We start from the raw sequence: 25388 nt of genomic DNA, 5'->3' as shown, positions 1-25388 counted from the left end.
TCAACTTGGAGTTTCTGTGGAAGTTTTCTCTTGCCTGGCCTTCTGTTCTTCTGTTGTAATCCCAGACACAACTGCTAAGTTACTTATGCTGCCGGCATGTCCAGGTCTGTCTAGTTTGTCCTGACTGGCTTTAGCTTTCCTAGGATGGCCGTGTAAACTTTTTGACCTTAAAGATGGGAATCCCAGAGTTTGGTCTGGTTTCACAGACAGTAAATTTTCCTTTTCAGTTCTGTCAGTGACAGCTAGAGATAAACGAGAGATCTGAGGGACTCTTTCAGACACACAGTTTTCATCTTCAGTGTCTGCGAATTGCTCTTTATGCTCGGCTTGCATTGCAGCTTCTGACACAATGTAAGGAATGTCGGTACTGCGAGAACGTGTGATCTTTTGAACTTGATATTTCCATTCTGTCGTCCACTGTTGAACTGTAGAGGGGCGTGCTGGGTCCATGATTGAACTGTACTCTGTGCTCCAATTGTTAACCCCACTGACCAGCTTTCGTCCCCGGGAATATACAAAACTTCTGGACTTCATTGTTTTAAAAGCACTGAACGTTTCATCAGGATGATAGCGTGTCAACTTTGCTTCTTCCAGGGGATAGGAAATTGTGCCTTCTATCTGTGTTGTTTCCACTGTGAGCTGCGGGCTTTGAAAATCTGATTTGTTCTGTCCATGCATGGTATCTGTTTGATTTACACTTGGGGGAACAGATTCTTCCCGTTTAGAGTCGGCCTGCCTTCCATCATCTTCGGCGGAAATCCCAATATCTGGACCTAATGTTAGCTCTGAAGAGTTCTTGACACTGTGTAATGCAAGTTCACTGCAGTCTGGTGTTGCTGGTGGGCTAGTGCTGGATAAAAGGTGAAGACTGCCCTGACGCTCTGGTACCAGATGCATTTTTGACTCCTTCTCTTCCTTCATTCGGAAGGAACAGGCTTTTTTCCTGAATCCTGTCCCTGGTGGCATGGAGAGAGAAGCATCCTCATAGAGCAACTCCTCTCCGTTAAAATGGTATCTATACATGCTGTAACCATCGGCACTATTGATACTGCTTTGTCTTAGAAGATAAGTTGCATCACATTCAGAAGAAGCTCGGGACCGTGTCTGTATCAGGTCAGATTTGTCAATTCCTGCGAGATTTTCAAGAGCATTCACCATTCTGTTAGACAATTCCTCCAGCTGGGAAAGTCGAAGGTCAACCGTCTGCAGGGAAGTTTTCATAAAATTTTCTCTTTCGTTGATTTCTTCCAATCTCATTGACATGTTTTCAACTCTGGTGAACACAGAGGGATAGATTTATTAAGCTGAGATTAACTAAATATTAAAAACAAAAGTATAATGTTATTGTTATGTGATTTTCGGGTCTTTTGAGAATCATGGAGCTCATTGGGCATGTTTTCAAACTTTGTACTACTTCATACTTCAAACTACTAAAAATGACTGTGAGGAGTATTAGAAAGTAATAGAATTACAGTTAACTAATGCATACAGTGCGTACTATTTACCATTCATGGCTCCAAGTGTCTTATGTATTCATTAATAAGTACTTACTGAGGTACTATTCTAGGCTGATTTAATCCTCACAACAGCCTTATGAGATAAGCACTATTATCATCATCCCCATTTTAATGAGGAAATCAAGTCATCGTGTAAATAATTTGCCCAAAGTCACATGACTGGTAAGCAGTGGGGCTGTACAATTTGAATGCACACAATCTATTCTAGCATTTGCTCCAGCTTTTTCTCTTAGCTGGTACATCTCATTGCCTCTGAGAATAAAGGAAGATACTAGCACTTAGGTTTTTGAGGTTTGATTATCGCTGTCAGCAATTAATTGTTATGATGATAAAATTAATTAAAATCCTTATTTGAAGTTCAGGGGATTCAAATGACGAATTGTTAGTAATTAAGTACAGATTATCAGACGGTTTACTTAAGGGACAAAAGGTCATTTAATTATCTGAAGAATACCACTAACTTTAAATTGCTCATTATGCTTAATAATTAATATTCCCTTAATGGGTGTTTAAAAAAAGACCATGGTAGATTATAAATATCTGCTGTTAGATTTTTAACTCCTAGAAGATCAGGCAACAACTTATGAAACCATAATGTCTGAACTAAAACCTGCTGGTATAGACTATGTTTTATATTTCAAGAATATGTACAATATGAATTTTTTCAGCTGGTTTGTGAAATGTAACTCTAAGAGGCAGTGAGGTATGCCCAGGACCTAGCACTGCCTTCTAAAAGTTGAATTTAGGGCACCCGGTGTGGCTCAGTTGGTTGAGGGTCTGACTCTTGATTCTGGCTCAGGTCATGATCTCAGGGTCATGAGATCGAGCCCCTCCTCAGGCTCACAGTCAGCAGGGAGTCTGCTTGGGATTCTCTCTCTCCCTCATTCTGCACTCACGTGTGCGTGTGCTCTCTCTCTCTCAAAAACAACAACAACAACAAAAAAAAACCTTAAAAAAAATAAATAAAAGTTGAATTTGCCCCCCAGGACGTGGTGGGGTTGGGCAATGGGGATCACGGCTCCCAGTTGGAAGCTTCTGGGCCCGCTGAACCAGTGGTATGGTGGGCCATTCCAGCAAGTTCATCGCTGGGTGAAGACCAATACTTGGGTCTGATTCTGTCATGCTTTGGTTTTCTCCCACCTTCCAATCTTTTCTTAGAAACATACCGGCAGTCTCCAGGGTCACCCAGTTTGCACTGAGTCTGTTTCTAGCAGGTCTTTGCTACCTTCTTACATATCCTTATAAATCCTTTCACCTGTTCTCCCGGATTTCCTCTTACCTACTTCCTGAGCACCCGCTGCTCTTTTCTACACTAAGTTTCTGCTCTCCGACCCCGTCTCCCGAGCTTTTCTCACCCCCTGCTACCTCTGTGCTTACCCTTCCCTGCTTTTGCCAAGCTGCGCTTCTGTTGGCCACATTGACAGCCACGCTCTGATGAGTGGGAGGGTCCTTGGCTTCTATTCTTAACTTTTTTTGTGGGGAAAAGACTATTTATATGTCCCCTAGGAAACCACATCATTTTAGCAGGAAGGGTCTGGCTTCCTGGAAATTTGCCACCGGGAGGACCAAGTTCACTGTGTATGAGAAGTCCTGACTTCCGTACCACAGATACTACATGTTCTAAGGGTTCTTTCTCCTCTTGCATTTTGGGGACCAACAGAACTTTCGCTATTAATTTACATTACTTCAAGTAAGACTTGATTTTCTCTGTTAAATGTCATGCCTCCTTGCTTACTTCAAATCTGTTACCCTCAATGATTCCTTGTGTTAAAATCCACACTATCCTCTGTCACGTCAGACTTGAGAGCCTTTAATAAATACTACATTAAGAGATAATGCAAACTCTGAAAATTAAATACACTCTTAAAATATAGATAAATATCTCTCCTCTCAAATCTTTTATAATTCTCTGCCTATGTTTTTCCTGTATTACCTTATTCAGATAACAGCATGGCCAGCCACTCATACATAAAAAGGAAATTTGCTATTTGTGACAACATGGATGGACCTAGAGGGTGTTATGCTCAATGAAATAAGCCAGACAGAGAAAAACAAATACCCTATGATTTCACTCATATGTGGAATCTAAAAAACAAAACATGTGAACGAACAAACAGTAAAACAGAAACAGACCCCTAAATACAGACAACAAACTGGTGTTACCAGAGGGGACAGGGAGGGAGGATGGGCAAAATGGGTGAAGGGGAGGGAATGGGAGGTGCAGGCCTCTGGTTATAGAATAGGTTATAAGATGAAAGGTACAGCATTGGGAATATAGTCAGTAGTATTATACTAGTGTTGTGAAATGACAGATGGTAGCTACATTAGTAATGAGCATAGCATAAGGTACGGAGTTGTCAAAACACCATTCTACACCTGACACTAATGTAACACTCTGTGTCAAACACACTTCAATAAAAAATAAAATAAAAAGGAAATCGCAAAGTCATCTGATCCTTAAGTCTCCCTTACTGCACTCTGCCTCCCTACTTCTCTAACCCCCCACCCCCTGCATTGAATAAACTACCAAGCCCCGTGGTAGGACTCCTCTGTGGGTGTCTCTAAATCTCCTCCCATTCCTACTGCCACTCCCTTAATTGAAACTATGGAAGAGATGATGTTTCACAATGTGGCTTAGATTAAGAAAAATGATCAGATGCTTATTTCAAGCCCGTAAGCAGCTGCAGCGTTGGAGACAACCAAGTTTAAATGTTATACCAAATCAAGGGACACTGTACTGAGTTTTTATAGTATGTGTGAAAGAAGAAAGAAATACATGAGTTTAAGTTCACTTATATCTGAAATGATGAACAAAAAGGATGGATAAGAAACCATCTCCTATGCTAGCCATATTTTGTGACTTCCCTCAATTACTTAAGACATTTCACAAATCTTGACATCCCTACAAGGAGTGATTTCAGATGCAGAAGGACAGGCTAGCTAGGAAACACTTTGACAAGAGTCCCAGATCTGTTGACATACTGAGTGGCAGGAAAACACACAAGAGAAGTCTGTCATTTCTGATAGAGCTCATAGCAAAATATGAACTTTCTTACTTTATAAGTCTTAATTCTGCTTTCCTTTCAGCATGGAGTGAAATATTTTTCAGCATACCACAGAATACAAAGGTATTCTAAGGCTAAGTGATTTGCTCTTAAAGACATATTTCTCACATGTCATATTTCTAATTTCATATTTTCCTTTTTTAATTTTTCTTTTAGAAATTTTCATACGGTAAATTGACTGTTTTTTTTTCTTTCGGTTTTCAGTTATATGAATCACCCATTGTGTAACTTTAAGATGTCAAATGTGTTGATACATTTATATATGGGTAACATGATTACCACTGTAGTGTCAGCTTACACCTTTATAATGTCACATAATTATCCTTTATTTTTTGTGGTGGGAATAATTAAGATCTAGTCTTTTTTTTTTTTAAAGATTTTATTTATTTATTTGACAGAGAGAGAGATAGTGAGAGCAGGAACACAAGCAGGGGGAGTGGGAGAGGGAGAAGCAGGCTTCCCACTGAGCAGGGAGCCCGATGTGGGGCTCAATCCCAGGACCCCGGGACCATGACCTGAGCTGAAGGCAGACACCCAACAGCTGAGCCACCCAGGTGCCCCAAGATCTAGTCTTTCAGCAATGCTTAAGTTAATAATACAGTATTTTTTACTATAACCACTATGAGGTACATTAGATCTCCAGGACTTATTTATCTACTGGTTGCAAGTTTGTACCCTTAAACAACATATCCTCAATTCCCATGGTAGCCCCTGGGTAGCTACCATTCTACTCTCTGTTTTTATGAACTTTAGCTTTTTCTGATCCCACATAGACATGAGATCATACAGCATTTCTCTTTCTCTGTATGACTTATTTCACATAAGCATAACGTCCTCAAGATCCATCCATGTTGTCACAAATGGCGGGGTTTCCTTCTTTCTCGTGGCTAAATAATATTCCATTGTATATGTAAACCATGTCTTCTTTATCCATTCATCTGTTGTGGACACTTGGGTTGTTTCCATATCTTGGCTATTCCAAATAATGCTGCAATAAACATAGGAGTACATATATCTCTTGGATGTCCTGTTTTCATTTCCTTTGGATATGTACCCAGGAGTAGAATTACTGGATCATCTGGTAGTTCTATTTTTAAATTTTTGAGGAAACTCCATATTGTTTTTCATAGTGGCTGAACCAGTAAGTTTTCATTTCATACCTAGAGAATACAGTAAGTGTATGTTTAACTTTATGAGAAACTGCCAAACCATTTTTCAGAGTGGCTGCACCATTTTATAGTCCCACCAGCGGTGTAGGAGAGTTCCACAAGCTCAGTGTCTTTGTTGGCACTTGGTATTATCAGTATGTTTTTATTTTAACTATTGTAATATGTGTGTAGAGTTATCTCATCATGATTTTAATTTGCATTTCACTAATAGGTAATAATGTTGAGCATCTTTTTATGCGCTTATTTGCCAAATTTAAGTCTTCTCTGGTGTGTCTATTTTCATCTTTTGCCCATTTTTAAAATTGGGTCATTTTCTCCCATATTATTGAGTTTTGAATTTTAGAAGAGTTATAGAAGTTTAAGTTCCAGAAGTTTAAGACTTGTAGTATGTTGTTCAATAGCAGTGGTAGAGTGGATATCCTTGCCTTGCTCTCAATTTTAGGGGAGAAATCATTCAGTCTTTTACCATGTTAGCTGTGGCTTTTTTATAAATGCCATTTATCAGATTGAGGAAGTTCCTCTCTGTTCCTGCTGAGAATTTTGCTGTTTTTTTGGTTTTTAATTTAATTTTATTCTTTCTTTTTTAAAAAAATCAGGAATGGATGTTGAATTTTGTGGAAATATTTTTTTTCTTCACCAGTTGATATTATCATATGTTTTCTTTAAACTGTTAATGTAGTGGATTACATGGAGTTTCAAATGTTGAACATCCTTTCATTTCTAAGACAAACTCTACCTGGTTGTGGCTAGACTCAACTTGGTAATATTTGTTGTGAAGTTTTATATCTATGATCATAAGATCTATAGTTTTCTTTTCTAGTTCTGTCTTTGGTTTTTGTGTCAGTGTCATGCTGGTCTCAGAAATAATTTGGACAATGACAATATCATCTACTATATAGATCTTATAGTGGTTGTTCTAGGGACTACCAGGTGGATAGTAACATTTCACAGTCTACTTAGCATCAATATTTTACCACCTCAATTGGATGTAAAAACATTACCACCGTACAGGTCCATTTTCTGTCCACCCCTTTATGCTTTGGTTGTCTTAGATATTACATAGACACGTATTGAAAACCCCAACATTCCTTCATTCCTGATGTTCCAAGTTTACTTCTGGTATAGGTTCTTCTGTCTGAAGAATCTCCTGTGGTAATCTTTTAGAGCCTAACTGCTAACAATGAATTCTCTAAGAAGGTCTTTATTTCATATTCATTCCTGAAGAATTTTTGTTGGATATAGAATTTTGGGGTTGACAGTTCTTTTTTCAGCCTTAAAACCATGATGCTGCTTTTTCCTGGCCTTCTTGGTTCCTCATGAGAAATCTGCCCTTATTTCAATAGCTGTTCCCCTATAAATAATGTGTCATTTTTCTCCGGCTGCTGTAATTTTTTTTTTTGTCTTTTGTTTTCAGAAGATTCTAACATGTACCTGGGTGTGGATTTCTTTGAGTTATTCCTGTTTGCTGTTTGCTAAATTTCTTTAATGTGTAGGTTTATGTTTTTCACCCAATTTGGGAATTTTTCAGTTATTATTTCTTAAAATATTATTTTCTGCATCACATTTTTTCTCTTCTCCTACTGAGACTCTGATGGCACAGTGTTACACCTTTTGTTATTGTCCCATAATTCCATGAGGTTCCTTTTTTCCCCCAGTTTACTTACTCTCTTTTGCTCAAATTAGGTAATTTCTACATATATATATCTATATGGATATATATATATCCATATAGATACATAGATAAATCTCTCTCTCTCTCTCTCTTTATATATATATATATATATATATATCTTCAAATTTACAGATTCTTTCCTCTGTCATCTCTATTATGCTATTGAAACTAGCCAGTGAAATTTTAATTTCATTTATTGTATTTTTCAGTTCTAAACTTTTCATTGATTCTTCTTTATATCTTCTATTTTTTCTAAGACTTTCTATTTTTCCATTAGTTTCAACATTCTTTGCAATTTTGTTCAAGCAATTTTATAACAGTTGCTTTAAAGTCTGTCAAATAGGGATACCTGAGTAGCTCAGTTGTTAAGCGTCTGCCTTCAGGCTCAGGTCATGATCCTAGTGTCCTGGGATCGAGCCCCACATGGGGCTCCCTGCTCAGTGGGAAGTCTGCTTCTCCCTCTCCCACTCCCCCTGCTTTGTTCCCTCTCTTGCTGTGTCTCTCTCTGTCAAATAAATAAATAAAATCTTAAAAAAAATAAAGTCTGTCAAATAATTCAAACATCTTCACTATCTTGGTCTGACATTTATTGATTTTTTTTCACCAGGTAAACTGGGATTTTTCTGAATTCTTCATATTCTAAATTATTTTACATTATATCATGGACATTTTGAATATTATGTCATGTGACAGAGTCTTGTATAAATCCCATGAAAAATGTTGATATTTTTCTTTTAGCAATTGACTGACCTAGTTAGGTTCAAGCTGCAAGTTCCACCATGATTTTTGTGGGTTGTGATCCAATTTCAGTTCAATTTTCAAAGACTTGGCAGTGCTTTTGGAATCTGTCCTGTGTATGTACAGCCCAGTGATTTGTAATGTATTTTTGTTATAACTTCTTTATAACAAGTTTGGGACCTTGGAAGTGGTCTATTCATTAGTTCAGTACTCAATGCCTTTGATATCTTTCTTCTTTTTTTAATACAGGCGTTTACTGTTATAATTATTTTGAGTATCGCTTTTGCTGCATCGTATAAGTTTTGGTTATGTTGTGTTTTCATTTTTATTCATGAAGTATTTTCTTTCTGTCTCTTTAAAAAATGTTAAATTGTGGTAAAATACATATAATATAAAATTTACCATCCCAACTATTTTTAAATGTACATTTCAGTGGCATTTAGTACATTCACACTGTTGTGAAACCTCAAAGTACTTTCTAATTTCACTTGTGATTTCTTCTTTGACTCATTGGTTATTTAAGACTGTGTAGTTTAATTTTCATATATTCATGAATTTTCCAAATTTCCTTTTGTTATTAATTTATCATCTTATTTCAGTGTGGTCAGAGAACACACTTTGATTAATTTCAATCTTTTAAAGATTTGTTTAGATTTGTTATATGGTCTAACATATGGTCTATCCTGGATAATGTTCCATATGCTCTTGAGAAGAATGTATATTCTGCTGTTGTTGAGTAGTGTTCTGTTAGGTTGAGTTGGCATATAGTATTATTCAAGTCTTTTATGTTTTTATTACCTTCTTTCTAGTTGTCCTATTATTAATGCAAGTGAGATATTAGAGTCTCCAACTATTATTGTAGAACTGTCTGTTTCTCCCTTTAATTCTGTCAGTTTCCGCTTCATATATTATGAGGCTCTGCTATTAGGTGCATATGTGTTTATAATTATTCTATCTCCTTGATAGATTGACCATTTTATCATAATTTAATGTCCTTTTTTTGTCTCTAATAACAATTTTTGTCTTAAAATCTATTTTTTCTGATATTAGTATACCCACCACAGCTATACTAATATTTTTAAAGACTTATTTATTTTAGAGAGAGAGAGAGACAGAGACAGAGAGAGTGAGAGGGAGGAGGGGCAAAGGGACAGGGAGAAGGGATCTCAAACAGACTCCCCACTAAGAGTGGAGCCTGATGTGGAAGAATTTACACCTATCATTTTACTATTTGTTTTCCACATGTCTTATGTCTTTTTTTGCTCAATTCCTCCATTACTACCTCCTTCTGTGTTAAATGGACATTTTCTAGTGTACCTTTTTAATTCCCTTTCCGTTTCTTTTATTATATATTTTTGAGTTATTTTCTTGGTGGTTGCCCTAGAGACTACAATGAACATCTTAATTTATGACAGTGTAATTCAGATTAATATCAATTTAATTTCAATAGTGTACAAAAATTTGCTTTTTTAAAGTTTATTCCTTCTTCCTCTACTTTACGCTGTTGTCACAGATTACATCTTTATATGTTTTGTGCCCATCAATATAGACTTGTAATTATTGCTTTCTGTGGTTATCTTTTAAATTATATACAGAATAAAAAGAAGTTATAAACAAAAAATACATTTATAATGTCTTTTATACTTATGTATGTATTTACCTTTACTAGTGCTCTTTACTTTTTCATGTAGATTTTACTTACTGTCTGGTGACCTTTCATTTCTGCCCAAAGGACTTCTTAATATCTCTCCTAGGGCAGGTCTAGTAGCAACAAATTCTTTCAGTTTTTGCTATCTGGGAAAATCTTAATTTCTCCCCTCATTTTCTGAAACAGTGTTTTGCTAGAATAGTATTCTTGGTTGATAGTATTTTTCTCTTGGCACTTTAAATATTTCATCTTACTGCCTACTGACTCCCTGATTTCCATTGAGAGGTCAGCCTTTTATTTTATTGAGGATGTTTTGTATGTGATGAGTTCCTTCCTTCTTGCTGCTTTCAAGATTTTTTTTCCTTTGGCTTATGACAGTTTGAATATGATTTGAATAAGTGTGGATGTCTTTGAGTTTATTTTACTTGGAGTTCATTAAATTTCTTGTATGTGTAGATTCATATTTTTCATCAAATTTGGGAAAATTTTGGCCTTTATTTCTTCAGATATTTTCTGTCACTTTCTCTTTTGTCTCCTTCTGGCACTCCCATTATGTGTATGCTGTTATGCTTATGGTGTTCCATAGATCTCTGAGACTCCATTCATTCTTTTGTATTTCTCTTCCTTAGACTGGATAATCTCAATTTATCTTCAAGTACACTGATTCTTTCTTCCACCTGCTCAAATCTGATTTTGAGACTCTATAGTAAAATTTTCATCTCAGTTCTTGTACTTTACCAATTCCAGAATTCCTGTATGCTTCTCCCTCTCCTCCCCCTCCTCCTTCTTCTACTTCTTCCTCTTTTTAAACATAATTTCTATCTCTTTATTCATATTCTCTATATGGTAAGACATCATTCTCATGCCTCCCTGTAGATCTTTACAGATGGTTTTCTTTAGCTCTTTGAATGTGTTTAAAATAACTGATTTAAACTTTCTGACTTTGTCAGGAAGTCCAATATCTGGGATTTATTAGGGCCAGTTTTTTTTTTGATTGCCTTTTCCCTAGGTATGGACCTTACTGTCTTGTTTCTTTGCATGTCTTTTTATTTAAAACTGGGCATTTTGAGTAATATAGCATGGCAACTCTGGAAGTCAGATTCTCTCTCCTCCCCAGGGTTTGTTGTTATTGCTTCATACTGTAGTAGTTTTTGCTTATTTAGTAATTTTTCTGAAATGATTCTATACAGCCTGTATTCTTTGTTGTGTGTGGTCACTGAAATCCTGTTCTTTTAGCTCAGTGGTCAGCTGATGATTGAACAGAGATTTCCTTAAATCTCTGGAATAAAAAAATTTCCCAGTCTTTGCTGAAGAGCTCTGTGCAAGCACATCTTCAACACTCAGCTAGAGTTTGTATCTTTGTCTTAGCCTTCACTTCCTGTTTGCACAGAGCCTTTAGGTCAGCTAGAATTGGACGCTTTCTGCCTTCTCAGGTATTTTATGAGCATGTGCACAGCCCTATGCATGCACATGGCCTTCTAGATTCCCAGGAGTATGTCAGAGCTTTTCAAAGTCCTATGGATATCTCATTTCCCGACCTTTTCTCTGAAGCTTTTTGGTTAGTCTCGTTTGCCGCAATTCTGTTATTTATCACCTGGGGAGTAGGAACTAAAATATTTGCCTGTAAATGTTTTTGACAAATCCCCTCTCCCCATCCCCACCTCTAGCTAGCAGATTTAGCACTGGGCCAGTTCCAAGTCAGGGGAAATTAAGACAAGTCTTATGAGCCAATCTTTCGGGGAGTCACCAGATGGGTCAAGACAGAGAATTACAGTTCTTGTGGATGAGGTCCTTTCTGCTTCCACTGGTACCAGGAATTCAGAATGTTATTTTCATGGATGCCACTGAACTGAGGAGTGGGGGATGGGACTAGGTAAATTGAAACACCACAAAGCTCACTTAAGAAAAAAAAAGATTCAGGGGTGCCTGGGTCGGTTAAGCACCTGCCTTCAGCTCAGGTCATGATCCCAAGTTCCTGGGATTGAGCCCCACATCAGGCTCCCTGGTCAGCAGGGAGTCTGCTTCTCCCTCTCCCTCTGCCTGTCACTCCCCCTGCATGTGCTCTCTCTCTCTCTCTCTCAAATAAATAAATAAAACCTTAAAAAAAAAAAAGAAAAAAGATTCAGCTGTGTTTCTTGAATAAGCACTCCACAAATTGTTGCAAGCCGTTGGTTCATTTCCATCTTTATAAAAAGGTTGATTCTGAAAGTTTTGCCAGTTTTATGGAGGGATGGGATCCAAGAGTTCCTTACTCTGTCATTTTTTTGTTCACTTTGTTGCTCTCAATGCTTTAGGTACACTAATCAGGAGCAGAACCCCCCCACACACACGTGTGCACACACACACGCGTGCACACACACACGCGCGCACACACGCACAGACATACACATACAGATACAGTTTGGGGGTGAGCTCTAAAGTTCATAAGCAACTTTATAGGGTTACTTTCCCCAGCTCATCCCTCTCTATAATCTGCTTTGTGTTTCCAGTACCCTGGAGCTCCTTCTTTCCAACCTCCAATCAGAAATCTGGGGCTTTAATTAATCCACTCTGCCCTGCACTTCCACATCTTCCAGGGCCAAGTGGCAGGAGGACAGAGAGAGAGCAAAAAGCAATAATTGGTCCCACCCTCTTGATTCTTGATGCAATAGGTAGGGACTTCAATAGACCCCTGGATCTCCTACAATTGACTCAGTTAGGGGAACAGTAGGAAGGGAAAGAGGACACTTCTGGAATAAGGAGGATGAGGTCTCAGCATAATTTTCTTTAATATTAAAAGAGATATGACCTCATATTTTACCCCAGGGTGATAAAGCAAAAAGTATTACTTGTTAGGAATAACCTCTTTGCCTCCAATGGCTTCTTGTTCCAATCCAAAACAATAACACAGGTACCCAATCACATCATTCTTTGCTTAACAACAGCAGCAGCTTCTCATAACACTTAAGATTAAAAGCCAAATTTATTGCAATGTTAGGTACCAAGGAGTGTGTTAAAAGGAAAACTTAGGGGCGCCTGGGTGGTTCAGTCAGTGAAGTGTCTGCCTTCGGCTCGGGTCATGATCTCAGGGTCCTGGGATCGAGTCCCGCACCGGGCTCCCTGCTCCGCGGGGAGCCTGCTTCTCCCTCTCCCTCTGCCCCTCCCCACCCCCGCATGCTTGTGAGCATTCTCTCTCTCTCTGTCTCAAATAAATAAATAAAGTCTTATAAAAAAGATTTCTGTTTCTTATATACATTCAAGACTTTTCAGAATCTGGCCCCCATCCTCCCTTTCTGTCTCATCTTCTTCTTCATCCTCAAATTTGCTTCACAAACATTCCATCATCACCAAAATGGAAAAATAAAATTCTCCTAGAACTTGAGAACCCCAAATGCCAGGGCATTTGATGACCTCAGTTTGAGAAAATTTGTTCTAGAACTTCCTACCTCTGATGTTTGTAGAACCAGAGGAATGAAAACTGCCTTGGTGATGCCAGGGATCCCAGCCATTGTATATAAAATTATGCTGTTATCCTGGCTTCTAGTATTACTTAATTAGATTACCATGACTGCATTGTTCATTATTTTTCAAAATAATATTCATTTTATAAAAGAGGTCAATATTTGCTTTTGACTATTTCAAATCATTTGGTCAAATCACTTATAACTATTATTGTAGTATGACTGGTATTTGACTTAAAGGGACTATTCCTCTGGATGGTAAGTATTTTTGTTATACAAATGAACTTTCTTAGACTGAAATACTGATTTCTTACCAGATCTACTGCTATCTATTTTTGCCAATTTGAATTCATGGCTTCTCGTAATTATTTCTGTGTTTGGATTTACATATAGATCACATAAGTAGCTTCACTAGTTTTAATTTTTTTAATTTAAATTCAATTAGCCAATGTATAGTACATCATTAGTTTTTTATATGATGTTCAATGATTCATTAGTTGTGTATAACACCCAGTGCTCATCACATCATGTGTGCTTCCCTAGGTTTTCATCTCATGCACTGTGGTAGCATTTACTTCACAGCAAAAATTCTTCCATTTAGAATACTTTGGAAAGGGCATGAAGGCCATTTTTCTGACTATCAAACACCTGAGTTTCAACTGGCAGGCCAGAAGAACAATTTGTGAGGGCTAGACTTTTATGTCAGAGGAAACTAGAACCAAGTGAAATCTATAAACTGGCCGGGCCTAAAGTAATCATTCTCCTGTTTTTGAATAGAATTTAAGGTGCACTTGATTTGTGACAATATTTCCACTGCCTTTTACTACTTAATGTGTGCCTCCTACTAAAACCACTGGCAACCCAGAACCTAACCTGCTTTATCAGTTCTAGTTAATAATAGTTGTATTTGTCCCCCTCACATGTCTCTCTGTTTGATTCAGAGATTAGTAAAAGGCAAAAGATTTATGCGATCTGAAGATGATTCAGAGATTAGTACAGATTGGTCTACAGTGTCTTCTATTAAAAGGCCACATCCCAATGCCCTAATCAGTCTCAAAATCTGGCACATATATAATTCTACTTGTTTTGTAAGTTAAAAGAGTTACAGACAATGGTATCAGATTAACAACTGACATTGCATATCAGGACTCGTTTTGTTTTAGCTTGTTTTCAAGAAAAAAGAAAGGCTGTTTAGCATCAACATTTTGTCAACTTCAGGATTCTGTTTGAGATGTGCCCATATTCATGTTAGGGATGAAGTGCTCCACCAGCTCCTTCTTTATTATGTATCTGTCACCAGTGACAATAAACAACATCAGCAAGAACAGCAATAACAACAGAAGTAGCATGATAGTGTTGTGAGAATTAAGTGAAATCGTGTAAATGAAAGCACTCTGTGAGCTGTAAATGCTATGCAAGTGTAAAATAACATGACCATGTGAAGTAGGTGTGATTGCAAATCTCCAGATGTTTTCACCTGTATCTTCATATATTTATTATTTAGGATATTTGGTTTTGGACATCATACTACTAAACCTGAAAGTAGCTTAATTAAAACACATTTTTTGGTTAAAGCATTATAAATAAAGTTTTGCACTTCATTCAACTAATAGATACAACAATATATAATTTGTGGCACTTTTGTAGTAACTTTTAAGAGAATACCTATATACGGCATAACTTTATTGAGTTTCATAGGCTCTTATCTATTAAATATAAGGTCCAGATTCATGATCTCATGGTAAGAGTCCCTGTGTGTGTTTTCTAAGGACAGAACTTAGATGTTTGGAGTTGTGTAGTATGGTAGTTACCAAAACCTGTTTTAGGTGCAGTTATCTTTTCATGTGCAGTCATTACCCTTCACCTGCAAGGCATCTTATAAATTATATGGGAACATTTTTCCTTAATGATAGAGCTCAATGTTAACCTAAAAACATAATGTTAGTGGAACAACTAGATCCAATTTATACTTGAAGAAACCCATGTTTCAAGGTTCCGTGGTGTTCCATATTGAGTTCTAAGACTCTTCTTACCCTGTAATTTTATTCCAGGTCTACAGATCATAAACTTGTCTAATCCAGCCCAAATTTTATATCCAGCTATTTTAATTTCCATCTACTTCTTCATATGAGGCTGCCTTTTAAGTTTAGTAATTACAGTGAGAACACTCAGGATGGAACCTGGTTGTGCTTACTTACAGAGTTTTTATATGTGAAAGACTAAACACAGAACAAGACTTAAGCCTTCAATCTTCTGGCTTTCTCATTGTTTTTAATAAGCAAAATACTGAAGACTTACCAAAAGAATATTAAGCTTTCTAGGATTTTAGCTCTAGGCCACATCATTTATATATACCAACATGGCCATATTTCAGACCTCCTTGGTTTCTAGAATTCAAGTCATCTAAATCATTAGACTTTTCTGGCTGTATTCCACTTTCTGTTCAGGCAAGACTCTGGTCAGCCACTCACTGAAGCTCTTAGTAATATCCTAGGTTCTCTCTCCCTTACTTTCAACATAATAGTGTCAACTCTACTCCTTCCTCTATTGCCACTAGGACTCCACAGCTGGGCAGGGAAAAATGGTGGCTTGAGGCAGTTTAATATGTTTATGCTACCATTTACAAACACTAACATTGTTGTGGTATCCCCACTGATTGGTTCTTGGGATCATAGGTCCCTTTCAGCCTCCCTTTTGCTATGCCCCATGCTTCATTCACTAACTGCATCATTGCCCTTGGGCTGTAGAGAGTCACTGATGAAGGTCATCAGAGTCACCTTGAATTGGCTCAATACAAAGTCATGTTAGCTAATTTCATATATGTCCTCCATGTTCCTGCTGAGCAATCTCTTGGCTAGCTCCTTTCCTATCATATTTCCCCTAAAGGTGAACTCAAATCCTCCTCAGTGGCTTCAAGTCTGTAATATTGCTGGGGGTACTCTTTCCCCATTCTTATCATTTCTTCCTATGTGTCTGGACTTTCTTTTAGTGTAAAATTCTTGGCCTCTCTCCAGTCCTTTGTTTATTCCTGAGTAGGACTGATTTTCTGGTTGGAATTTGGGGACCAGGACACCAGTTTGCTTTTCTCTCTCTCTCTCTCTTTGGGAGCTAGCTGCCTGCAGAGAGCATGGGTTCTCACTTTGTTTTGTTCATATGGTAAGCTTAGTGGGGAAAGCTGATTCTGCCTGTGAGAACAGAGGCCTGCAGGTGCCTGTGACTGAGTAGCTATGGCTAATTCTGTGAATTTGGCAACAACTGAACCACATCCTCTAGCACAACATTTATTACTAATAAAGCCAATACTATTTTTATCTCTATGTGCCTGGTATCTCCATCTGTCCTTGAATTGGCTCTCAAAGTTAGGTAAGGAACAAGATTGTCATTTACTAGAAAGATTGAAACTCCCACATTTAATCCCACCCCTTCCCCATAATCCAAGCAACTTTGACTCCTATTCATTTCTAAGATTAAGGCATTCAGATGGAATCTTCACCAAACGTCTCTCCCATCACTGTGTGTTTGTCTTTCTTTTTTTTTTTTTAAGATTTTATTTATTTATTTGAGAAAGAGAGAATGAGAGACAGAGAGCACAAGAGGGAAGAGGGTCAGAGGGAGAAGCAGACTCCCTGCTGAGCAGGGAGCCTGATGCGGGACTCGATTCTGGGACTCCAGGATCATGACCTGAGCCGAAGGCAGTCGCTTAACCAACTGAGCCACCCAGGTGCCCTGTGTGTTTGTCTATGACTTTGTCTACACCAGAGGAATTACCCACCTCCTTTCTGAGACCCATCTCTCTTTCAAGTCTCCTTCTACTGACTATCTCATTTCTCTCCTTCTCGTCTTTCTTGTTATGGTCTCTGTTACCAGCATCTCTACTTGATTACTCAGGGAAAGGATACCAAATAAGATCTCAGGACCACAAACTGCTGTTTTTCTAATCAAGCCTAGAGGAAACTTAACACCTTAACCCAGATCCACAAATATGGCAAGAAACCACTTGACCCAGAGTTTCTGGGGGAATCCAGACCTTCTATTATAGGTTTGGCTAGTCTAAGACCCATAGATGCTTAAGTACAAGACCAAGAGCATTTAAAATATATGGTTTATGAATTATAGCCTGCATACTTGAAAATATCATATATGCAAAATAAAAATTTATGTAAATGGAAGATACGAATGAAGAAGAGATAATAAGGAGGAAATGTATACCATGTATTCCAAAAACCTCTAATAATGTACCTGTATTAATTAAATATTAAGTTTCGTGTGAAGCTTCCTTGATGCCATGGAAAAAAGGAAAACACACTGGATTACATAATTCTCATTGTTCAAGAAAAAGAACTTGAATCTCTGGCAAAGTTTTTTTAGAAAAGATTCTTTCCAACTCACTTGCTCTTGAACCTGTGAACAGAGGGATGCCAAACCACAAAAGGAGTGATGTACGCAACAGTGAATTTTCAAGAGACACAGAGATGGCCTTCAAGTTCTGATTGATGAAGATACATGTTACTAGGGATTAGCCTGGTATGATGAATATCTAGGTTGATGAATTCTACCTTGGTTGTGCTGGCAGAAGTTATTCATAAAATGTTCTTCCACAAGCCCTCTTGGTTATCTGATATTAACCTTTCAAGCAAAGAAACAACATCTGTCAACACCTTTCAACACCACCAGTTGTTTTGGTGTTGCTGATATTAAAGATTCTTCCTGACAGTTATGGGTAGCAGAATCATTTGTATATGGAGACTGTTCCTAGTTGCCAGTAGCAAAATCAAAGTTGCAAACTCAGAGGGAACATAGTTGATATTCTATTTGATATTCATTAAGGATAGGATGGAAATTTGCATTCAAGTCAGGACATGAACTTTTTAATCATCCATTCATTCAAAAACTCAAGCTCCTGCTACGTGGAGATGTGCAGGCTTCTCGACCTAGTCTAAGGTGTGAGGTGGTCAGGGAAGTTTTCCATAAGGAATTGACATTCGAGCAGAGATCCAAAGGATGAGTAGACAGAGGTTACAACATGTGCAAAAACCCCTATGGCAGGAAGGGAGTGGTGGCTTTGAGGAGATGAGAGGAGGCCAACAAGACTGGAGTACCAAGCATGAAGGGAGGACAGTCCAGGGTGAGGCTGGACCTGGGAGCAATGGGAGCCACTGGAAGACTTTTAAAGAGAGCTAGCCGGGAGCGATGCAACCAGATTAGAGTCTAGTAAGTGCAAAATGAATTGGAAGAGCAGAAATGATTATGGAGTGCTCAGATGCTCTCAGAGCTCAGAGCACGGAAGAGGATGTCCAAATTTGGGAGGAAAATCATAAGTGTAGTGCCCTAAATTAGCTAAATGGGCATGCTGGGTGGGGCTTTGGGTTAAATACCCTGCTGCAGGGTTGTGCTGACTAAAAACTGAATCATATTGTAAATCTCTGATCGAGGGATTAAATGTTGGATCTCACAAAATGGTGAAGTTGGGTGAAATTGTTAGAATTTCATATATTACTTTCCAAATGTTAAGGGAAAAGCATGAATTTGGTTCCTGCACGTAAGCCCTCAAAACACCCTGCATGGAGGAGCACAAGTATGTAAACTTCCTGTGTGAACACGTTTGTGAGACTGAGTCATGCAAATTGCTGGCCCAGGTTTTGAAAAGTACCAGACAACAGGGAGGCCAGGCAGGGACTAATGCCAAGCGCACCTTTCATGGATGCTCACTCCTACCCAGATCCTGCAGATCGAATGGTGCTGAGGATGACAGGAGAATCATCAAATGGCAAATGGTGACGTGGAAAATAAAAACAATCCAATATACCAAGAAGATTTTTTAAAAATGGCAGAAATATCTGAGTACTCAAAAATTTGATTTTAAAAGTAATCACTGGTGTCAAATTTAGGTAAGAATAACTAATTTTATTTCTATTCTTCCACCCTCTTTCCTGCTCCTCAGCTGTCCTGGTTAAGGGAGAAGGAAAAGTACCTTCTCCTCAAAACTTCTCCTCCATTTGTCTCCAATATTCACCTGTGATTCAGCCTAGAAAGGGTCAACAAGGGAACCGGAGAGGCAGGAATGTACTGCCATCACTCCTGGAGATCTCAGCCAAGGGAAACGGGAAGTAGATGTTTTTACTGCCCAGCACACTTTCATTCCTATTATGTGTGCACAGAGCCCCAAGAGGAAAATGCAGTTTGGTAGTGACCTGATAACCACATTCTTGGAGGCTTGCTCCAAGAATGGTAAAAATCCAAACAATGCTGGGGGAAGGGCAAAAGGGAAGAGGCAGAGTGAAACAAAACACAATTTCCATTGTAAATTACTGGCTGTGATTAAATCCAAGTTAATGTCTAACTAAAAAGTTGAGATTTTAGATTATAAGATGGGAGTAGCTTATCTTTCTCAGGAAGAAATAATTTTTTAAATCTTGAAAGCTTAGCAATTACTATTAAAACAGCAAAGATGTATTTAAAAGTTGTTGTGGGTTTTTTTTGAAAATGCGCCTTATTAAGGCCAAAAGTTGGTGCAGATAACCCTTGAATTTGGTAGGCTGGATTACAAGGTGACTAGGGCTAGGAGGGGAGAGGGACAAGAGACCTGGAGCTGCCAGGGGCATTGTCTCTCCTGTGCGCTGTGGCAGAGTCACTGGCCTGAATGTGCACAGCAGGGAGACTTCAAGGTGTATTATGAATTCTGTTGTAGTTGCTGTGTTCTTGTGAATGTCTTTATGTTTATCAATATATACATGCAGCTGTACCAGGAAACTTTAATTCTGAGTACTGAAGGACAGAATGATAAGCTAGAATCCCCATAGGCATCATCCTTCTACCTGCAGTGTTGGTTAAACTGTTTGGAATGATGTTTTATCGATTATGACAATCTTTAAATAATAATAATAATAAAAGCTTACATTGCTTTTATTAAGTGATAAATGTTCTTAAAAATTATATGATTAGAAAAATATAGATAGTGTAGTTTTATTGTTCTTGTCTACCCTTTGCTGGTTACTCGTTCCCAGCTGCAGGAAGAGCAATACTGAAAAGTTTGGAAAATGTCACCCTTTAATGGCTCTCCCTCACCTGCCTTCATTTGCTCATTCACAGATTCGTGCACACATGTATTCATTCATTCTGCATTTATTAAGCACTACCATATGGATGATGCTGATTTTATTGGGACCGGGGATGCAAAGGTGTGAAAAACACACCCTGCCCCAGTTTAGAAGTTTCCACCCTCATGGGGGACAGACACTTCTGCCTCTCCCGTAGTTCCTGGTCTCATAGAAGCAAAGAGGAGGGAGCCTTTACCTCTGCTCTGCCAAGTTGGGAACGGAGCAACAAGAACATTAAGGTAGGATGAACAGGTCAGTCCCTAGGGGAATACCATCCTTGACAAAGTCAACTACAAGTCAAAAGACCGCTTCCCTAGTGTTTACACAGCCCTGCAGCTGATTTTTCTCTTCACTGATGCAGGGTATTGCAGTAAAATCTCCCATTCTGGGGGTGGGCAAGAACTGTCAGGGGTTTTGGTTTGGTTTGGTTTAGTTTGGGTCTAGAATATTTGCAATACATGTCATCATTCCCTTCTATATACAATTTACAATCACCATTTCATGCTAGATATTTCCACAGTATTTCGGGGGGAAAACATGTAAAGAACTCAAAGTTTGAACAAACAAGAGAACTTGGAGTGAACATTTATACGAACGTTGGCATCCGCCTTAGAATGGGGCGGAGGAGCCCGCACACCCTTGGCACTGGCCCCGCCCTGGGCACACCTCTCACAAGTGACACGGATGCGCTCATCGCTGGACGACTGCTGCTCATCCTCCTTCCCCTGGAAGTACTCCTGAACACACTGTTCCTCGAACTCGTGCAGTCTCTTCAGCTCCTCGTCGCTGAGAAACAGCTCTGCGTGAAGGGAGAACGGTTTGCCAAGTGAGAAGTGAGCCCTGTCCATGAAGAATCAATTTAGTTGCGCCATTGCGAATTTCACACCCCAACCGGAATTACGCTCCCTTGCCCGTCACTTGTGGGCAATTCTCTGACTATTCCAATTGTTTACTACTCAAACAGGTTGCAATATGCAGCAATCATCTTTCCGTTAGAGCAAAATGGCTTACTTTTTAACACAAAATACCACTATTATAGCTTTTGCAAAGTGAAACCAAGTACTATTTTCTGGAGAACATTTTGCATGTATTTTATGGAGTCGGGTGGACAGAATTATTTTCCTATCCTCTTGAGATGCAACAAGTGGAAACATTCTTAAAGGAACATTGAATTTATATAGAAGAGTCATTTTCAAGAACTCTCTCAATTTCTGATCTCTTCATGAGCAGGCTTTTCATAACATAATTACTCATAAACTAACAGAACTGGAATAAAATCGACATAAAATGAGAAGCATTTGCGAAGAACAACAGTTGGACTAGAGTGTTATGTTTTCACACAATTTAAGTAGTTTAGTGAGATTTCCATGAGGGTGTCCAGTTGGAACACTCTTGAAATTCGCCCAAGATAGAAATGAAAGAGTCCTGCACATACTCAGTCCACGATCCTGTTCATCTTGGTCCCCTTCTCTTTTCTTCCTACAGCGGCCACTGAGACGCATAATGATTACATAGATGTGGCTTAAAATGATCATTGGTGGAGGTAGGACTGGCCGGTCATGAAATGTCATTATCAGCTGATATCGCTGGAATTTCCACACCTGGTTGGATATTGACTTTACTTCAAAGAAAGTATTGCTTTAAAAAGAATAAAGGTTTAGTTATTTTACTTTTCATTTTGATTACCCAGGGCAATCGGTCAGTCACATTGAAATGAAAATAAACAGTGAAATGGCCTTTTAGTGCCCCTTAGTACTGACTCCTAGATTACCCTTTCGGTTTATCTATCAATGTGGATTATCTACACCCAAGGACATTTTACGCATACAAATAATTAAGAATTAAGTATATTGAAACTGCTGCCTACTGCTCTCTTGAAACACCATACTACAGCCTACTGATTCATATGCTCAGGAAAATTTTATTCCGTATTTTTAAAGGTAGGAGCTATTCAGCTAAGCATTTTGAAGTATTTAAACCTGAAATATACTTGAACAAGGGTTTGAACCAGATTCTTTCCAAAGCCCTGGTCAACTCTAAGATTCTATATTTCTGTGAAGGATTTTTCCCTCATATTTTTCATCTTAGAAGCTAGAATTTTTTTGAACATTTATTAAGCACAGTCACATGCTCAACACATCATGCCAAAATGGGCAAGTTTTACCAGAAACTTGATTTTATAATTTAAGCCATGTCTTTCCTAGACCATTTTATCTTCTATTCTGTAAATAATTAGGAAAATATTTTATGTAACATTACAGTAATTGTCACAGCTTATGGAATTAACATTGCTTTCTGTGCCTCTGATAATTAATTGAAGGCATGTCTTAATCAAATCTTCCTTACCCCAGGAGACTTTCATCTAAGGAAATATTTTCATTAGATTAAAATATATGTTAAACTGTTAAAATACTAACCAAAATTAAGTTTAAATGTATTTAAGACAAAGACAAATACCATATGATTTCATTCATATGTGGAATATAAGAAACAAAACAAACAAAGAAAAAACAGAGGAAAGAAAAAAAAAACCCAAAATAACAAACCAGACTCTTAAACACAGAGAACAAACTGGTGGTTGTCAGAGGGGAGGTGGGTGGGGGGATGGGTGAAATAGATAAAGGGGATCCAGAGTACACTAATGCACCCTGCTGAGCCCTGAATAATGTATAGAATTATTGAATCATTGTACTCTATACCCGAAACTGATACAACACTGTATGTTAATTATACTTCAATAAAAAAATAAAGTATTGAACCATCAAAAAAATTTTTAAATGTATTTAAGTGTCAACTTTTGATTCATGAATACGTGAAGGCTGATTAAGTTTGAAAGAGAATGCAAAAATTCTACACATTTAAAAGCCCTACTGAAATTCTGTGTAAATCCATGGCCGCATGAGTGTTCCAAGATTAAACTGGAAATGTGTAATGTAATAAATAATAGGCACCCGGTCATCAGCCTTGATACATACTTGAAAACTGCAATAAGCAAGTTCACCAGCAGGATGTTGGCCACCAGTAGGTAGCATGCCATGATGGCGGGTGTGAGCCAGGCACCCGGGATACATGGAGGGAGCCGCTTGCCTTCCTCATCATACTGGTTGTCGCCACAAGGAGCTGAAACAAAAGTTTTTCTTTTTGTATTTTTACATAAAATGAATAGAATAAATAACTTACATATGCCATTACATGATCTATTTCTTTTTTAAGATGATTTTTTTCCTGATTTCATAAGCAATAATTTTCCATATGAAAAATATCAACTCATACAACGAAAATAAGAAACTTGACCTGTCATATTTATAAACATTTTCCCATCTCTGTATTTGTGTTTTTCATGTACAGAAGTCCTTAATTTCTAAGCAGCTAAATCTAACTTTATATTTTTTTTGTGTACTGTTATCCATTAGAAAGCTATTGTGTCTTCTAATAATTTAACATCACCTTATGTTGTCTCCTTGGTTTTACTTGTACATGAACTTTGGAAATAATTTTGTTATGAGGAAGGAGGTAAGGGTGCCCTCTACCCTCAAATCCATTAATCACTGGTTCTGGTGTCATGTTTGGAAAATCATCTTTTCTTTCTCTGCTCATTCAAAATGCCACTCTGATCCTTTGGGACCTATGTCCTGAACTGAAAAATAGAATGATCCCAACAGTGATCAGTGAAGTAACTTCCATGAATTTATAGTCTACTTACTTTTTACTTACTTACAGTTTAGAAAAGTATTGACACCAGAAAACAAAAGAAGTACTTAAAACAAGTGTAAGGCTGTTAGTAATTAGCTAAGGGAGAGACTGATTAGTACACACATTTCATGGAGTAGAGTCATCAATTCTGTGTAAACTTACGATTAATTTCCATGGCGTAGACTATATAGCAGTTGGAAAGCAGGATTTTATTTTTTTTAGTTGTGACAGAAAGGGAGGAAAGAAAATAAAATGACAGTTGAGAAAAAAGTAAAACAAATGATTAGCAACACAAGAACAGTTTTGGGTGTCAAGAAATGCAAAGTATTCAAGTTTGGGAATTATAGATTCATGCTTAGAAACAGTGGTCTATTTAGAAGAAACTGTATACATTATTAATTCTAAGAAGTACATATATATTTCATGAATATTGGTTTTACCATGTCATAAGCAATAAAAAGCTCACTAGTTAAAAATACTGTGAAAAAGATATGAGGCTACTGGCAGATCATTTTAACCAATTGGTTAGCCAATCAGGCGTTCTCTATATCCCAATTCAAATATCTCATAGGCACAAATAAATGAAAAATTATTATGCAATAGTCAGACCAAGAGTCAAAAACCAACATTTAATGGTGTTACTGAAAATAGCCTCAAGGTTGCCTCTTTATCTTCTCATTACCCAATTTAATAATAAAAAAATTAAAAATATTACAATTTATGTCTGGATCATATGTTTACCAAAGCAAATATTCTTTTGAAAGCAAGTTAGATTTTTATGTTCCAGTTTACCAAGCTACAAACACATTCAACAATTGACTTTAAGGTACCGGTGATAATGACATGTTTGGAATCATATTATAAAAGCTAGATAGAAGGCATTGTGTGAACTAGTTATCAGTCTAACCCAGTAGCAGAAGATGTACTGAGAACCCTGCATTTCATACAAGAGGAGGATGTTCAAGACCATCTATCCCCAAGAAGCAGAATACTGGAAAGAGCAGATATGCTGTTGCATCTGTATCTTTGTGACAGAGCACAACATGCAAATGAAGGTATGGGTATGGACATAAAAATGGATCTGAAGAGCCTCATTCATTGGTGGGACATTAACTGGCCAGGTGAAATAGGTATAAGAACATTTGAGCTTCACTTCCTACGACACAAAAGACAGCATGACCTGCCAGCTTAGCCTGGAGAGCAGCTGGGTCCTACACCCCTCAGAAATCCACACAGGATTATGGCTCATTTCCTCTGCTACAACCAGATTATTGTTTATAATAATAATTTTAAAAAGTTGAACTCCATAAATGAAGAGGAAATTGATAGCCATGTGGGTAATGGGCTTT

At 37.8% G+C, this 25388-nt stretch overlaps 1 protein-coding gene across 1 annotated transcript in view; it reads right to left on the bottom strand.

Annotated features, from left to right (window-relative positions):
- The window catches only part of TRPM1 (transient receptor potential cation channel subfamily M member 1), a 111884-nt gene continuing 86496 nt past the window's right edge, over positions 1-25388 (bottom strand). Inside the window, exons 26-30 of the mRNA XM_027570304.2 lie at positions 24202-24222; positions 23322-23466; positions 21782-21984; positions 21013-21145; positions 1-1273 (exon numbers count right to left, since the gene is read on the bottom strand). Coding sequence (XP_027426105.1) covers positions 1-1273; positions 21013-21145; positions 21782-21984; positions 23322-23466; positions 24202-24222 — 1775 coding nt within the window. The remainder of the gene's footprint in view (positions 1274-21012; positions 21146-21781; positions 21985-23321; positions 23467-24201; positions 24223-25388) is intronic.

This window comes from Zalophus californianus, chromosome 6, assembly GCF_009762305.2.
Source record: "Zalophus californianus isolate mZalCal1 chromosome 6, mZalCal1.pri.v2, whole genome shotgun sequence".
NCBI classification, from domain to species: domain Eukaryota; kingdom Metazoa; phylum Chordata; class Mammalia; order Carnivora; family Otariidae; genus Zalophus; species Zalophus californianus.
This window is presented reverse-complemented; position numbering and strand designations above follow the sequence as displayed.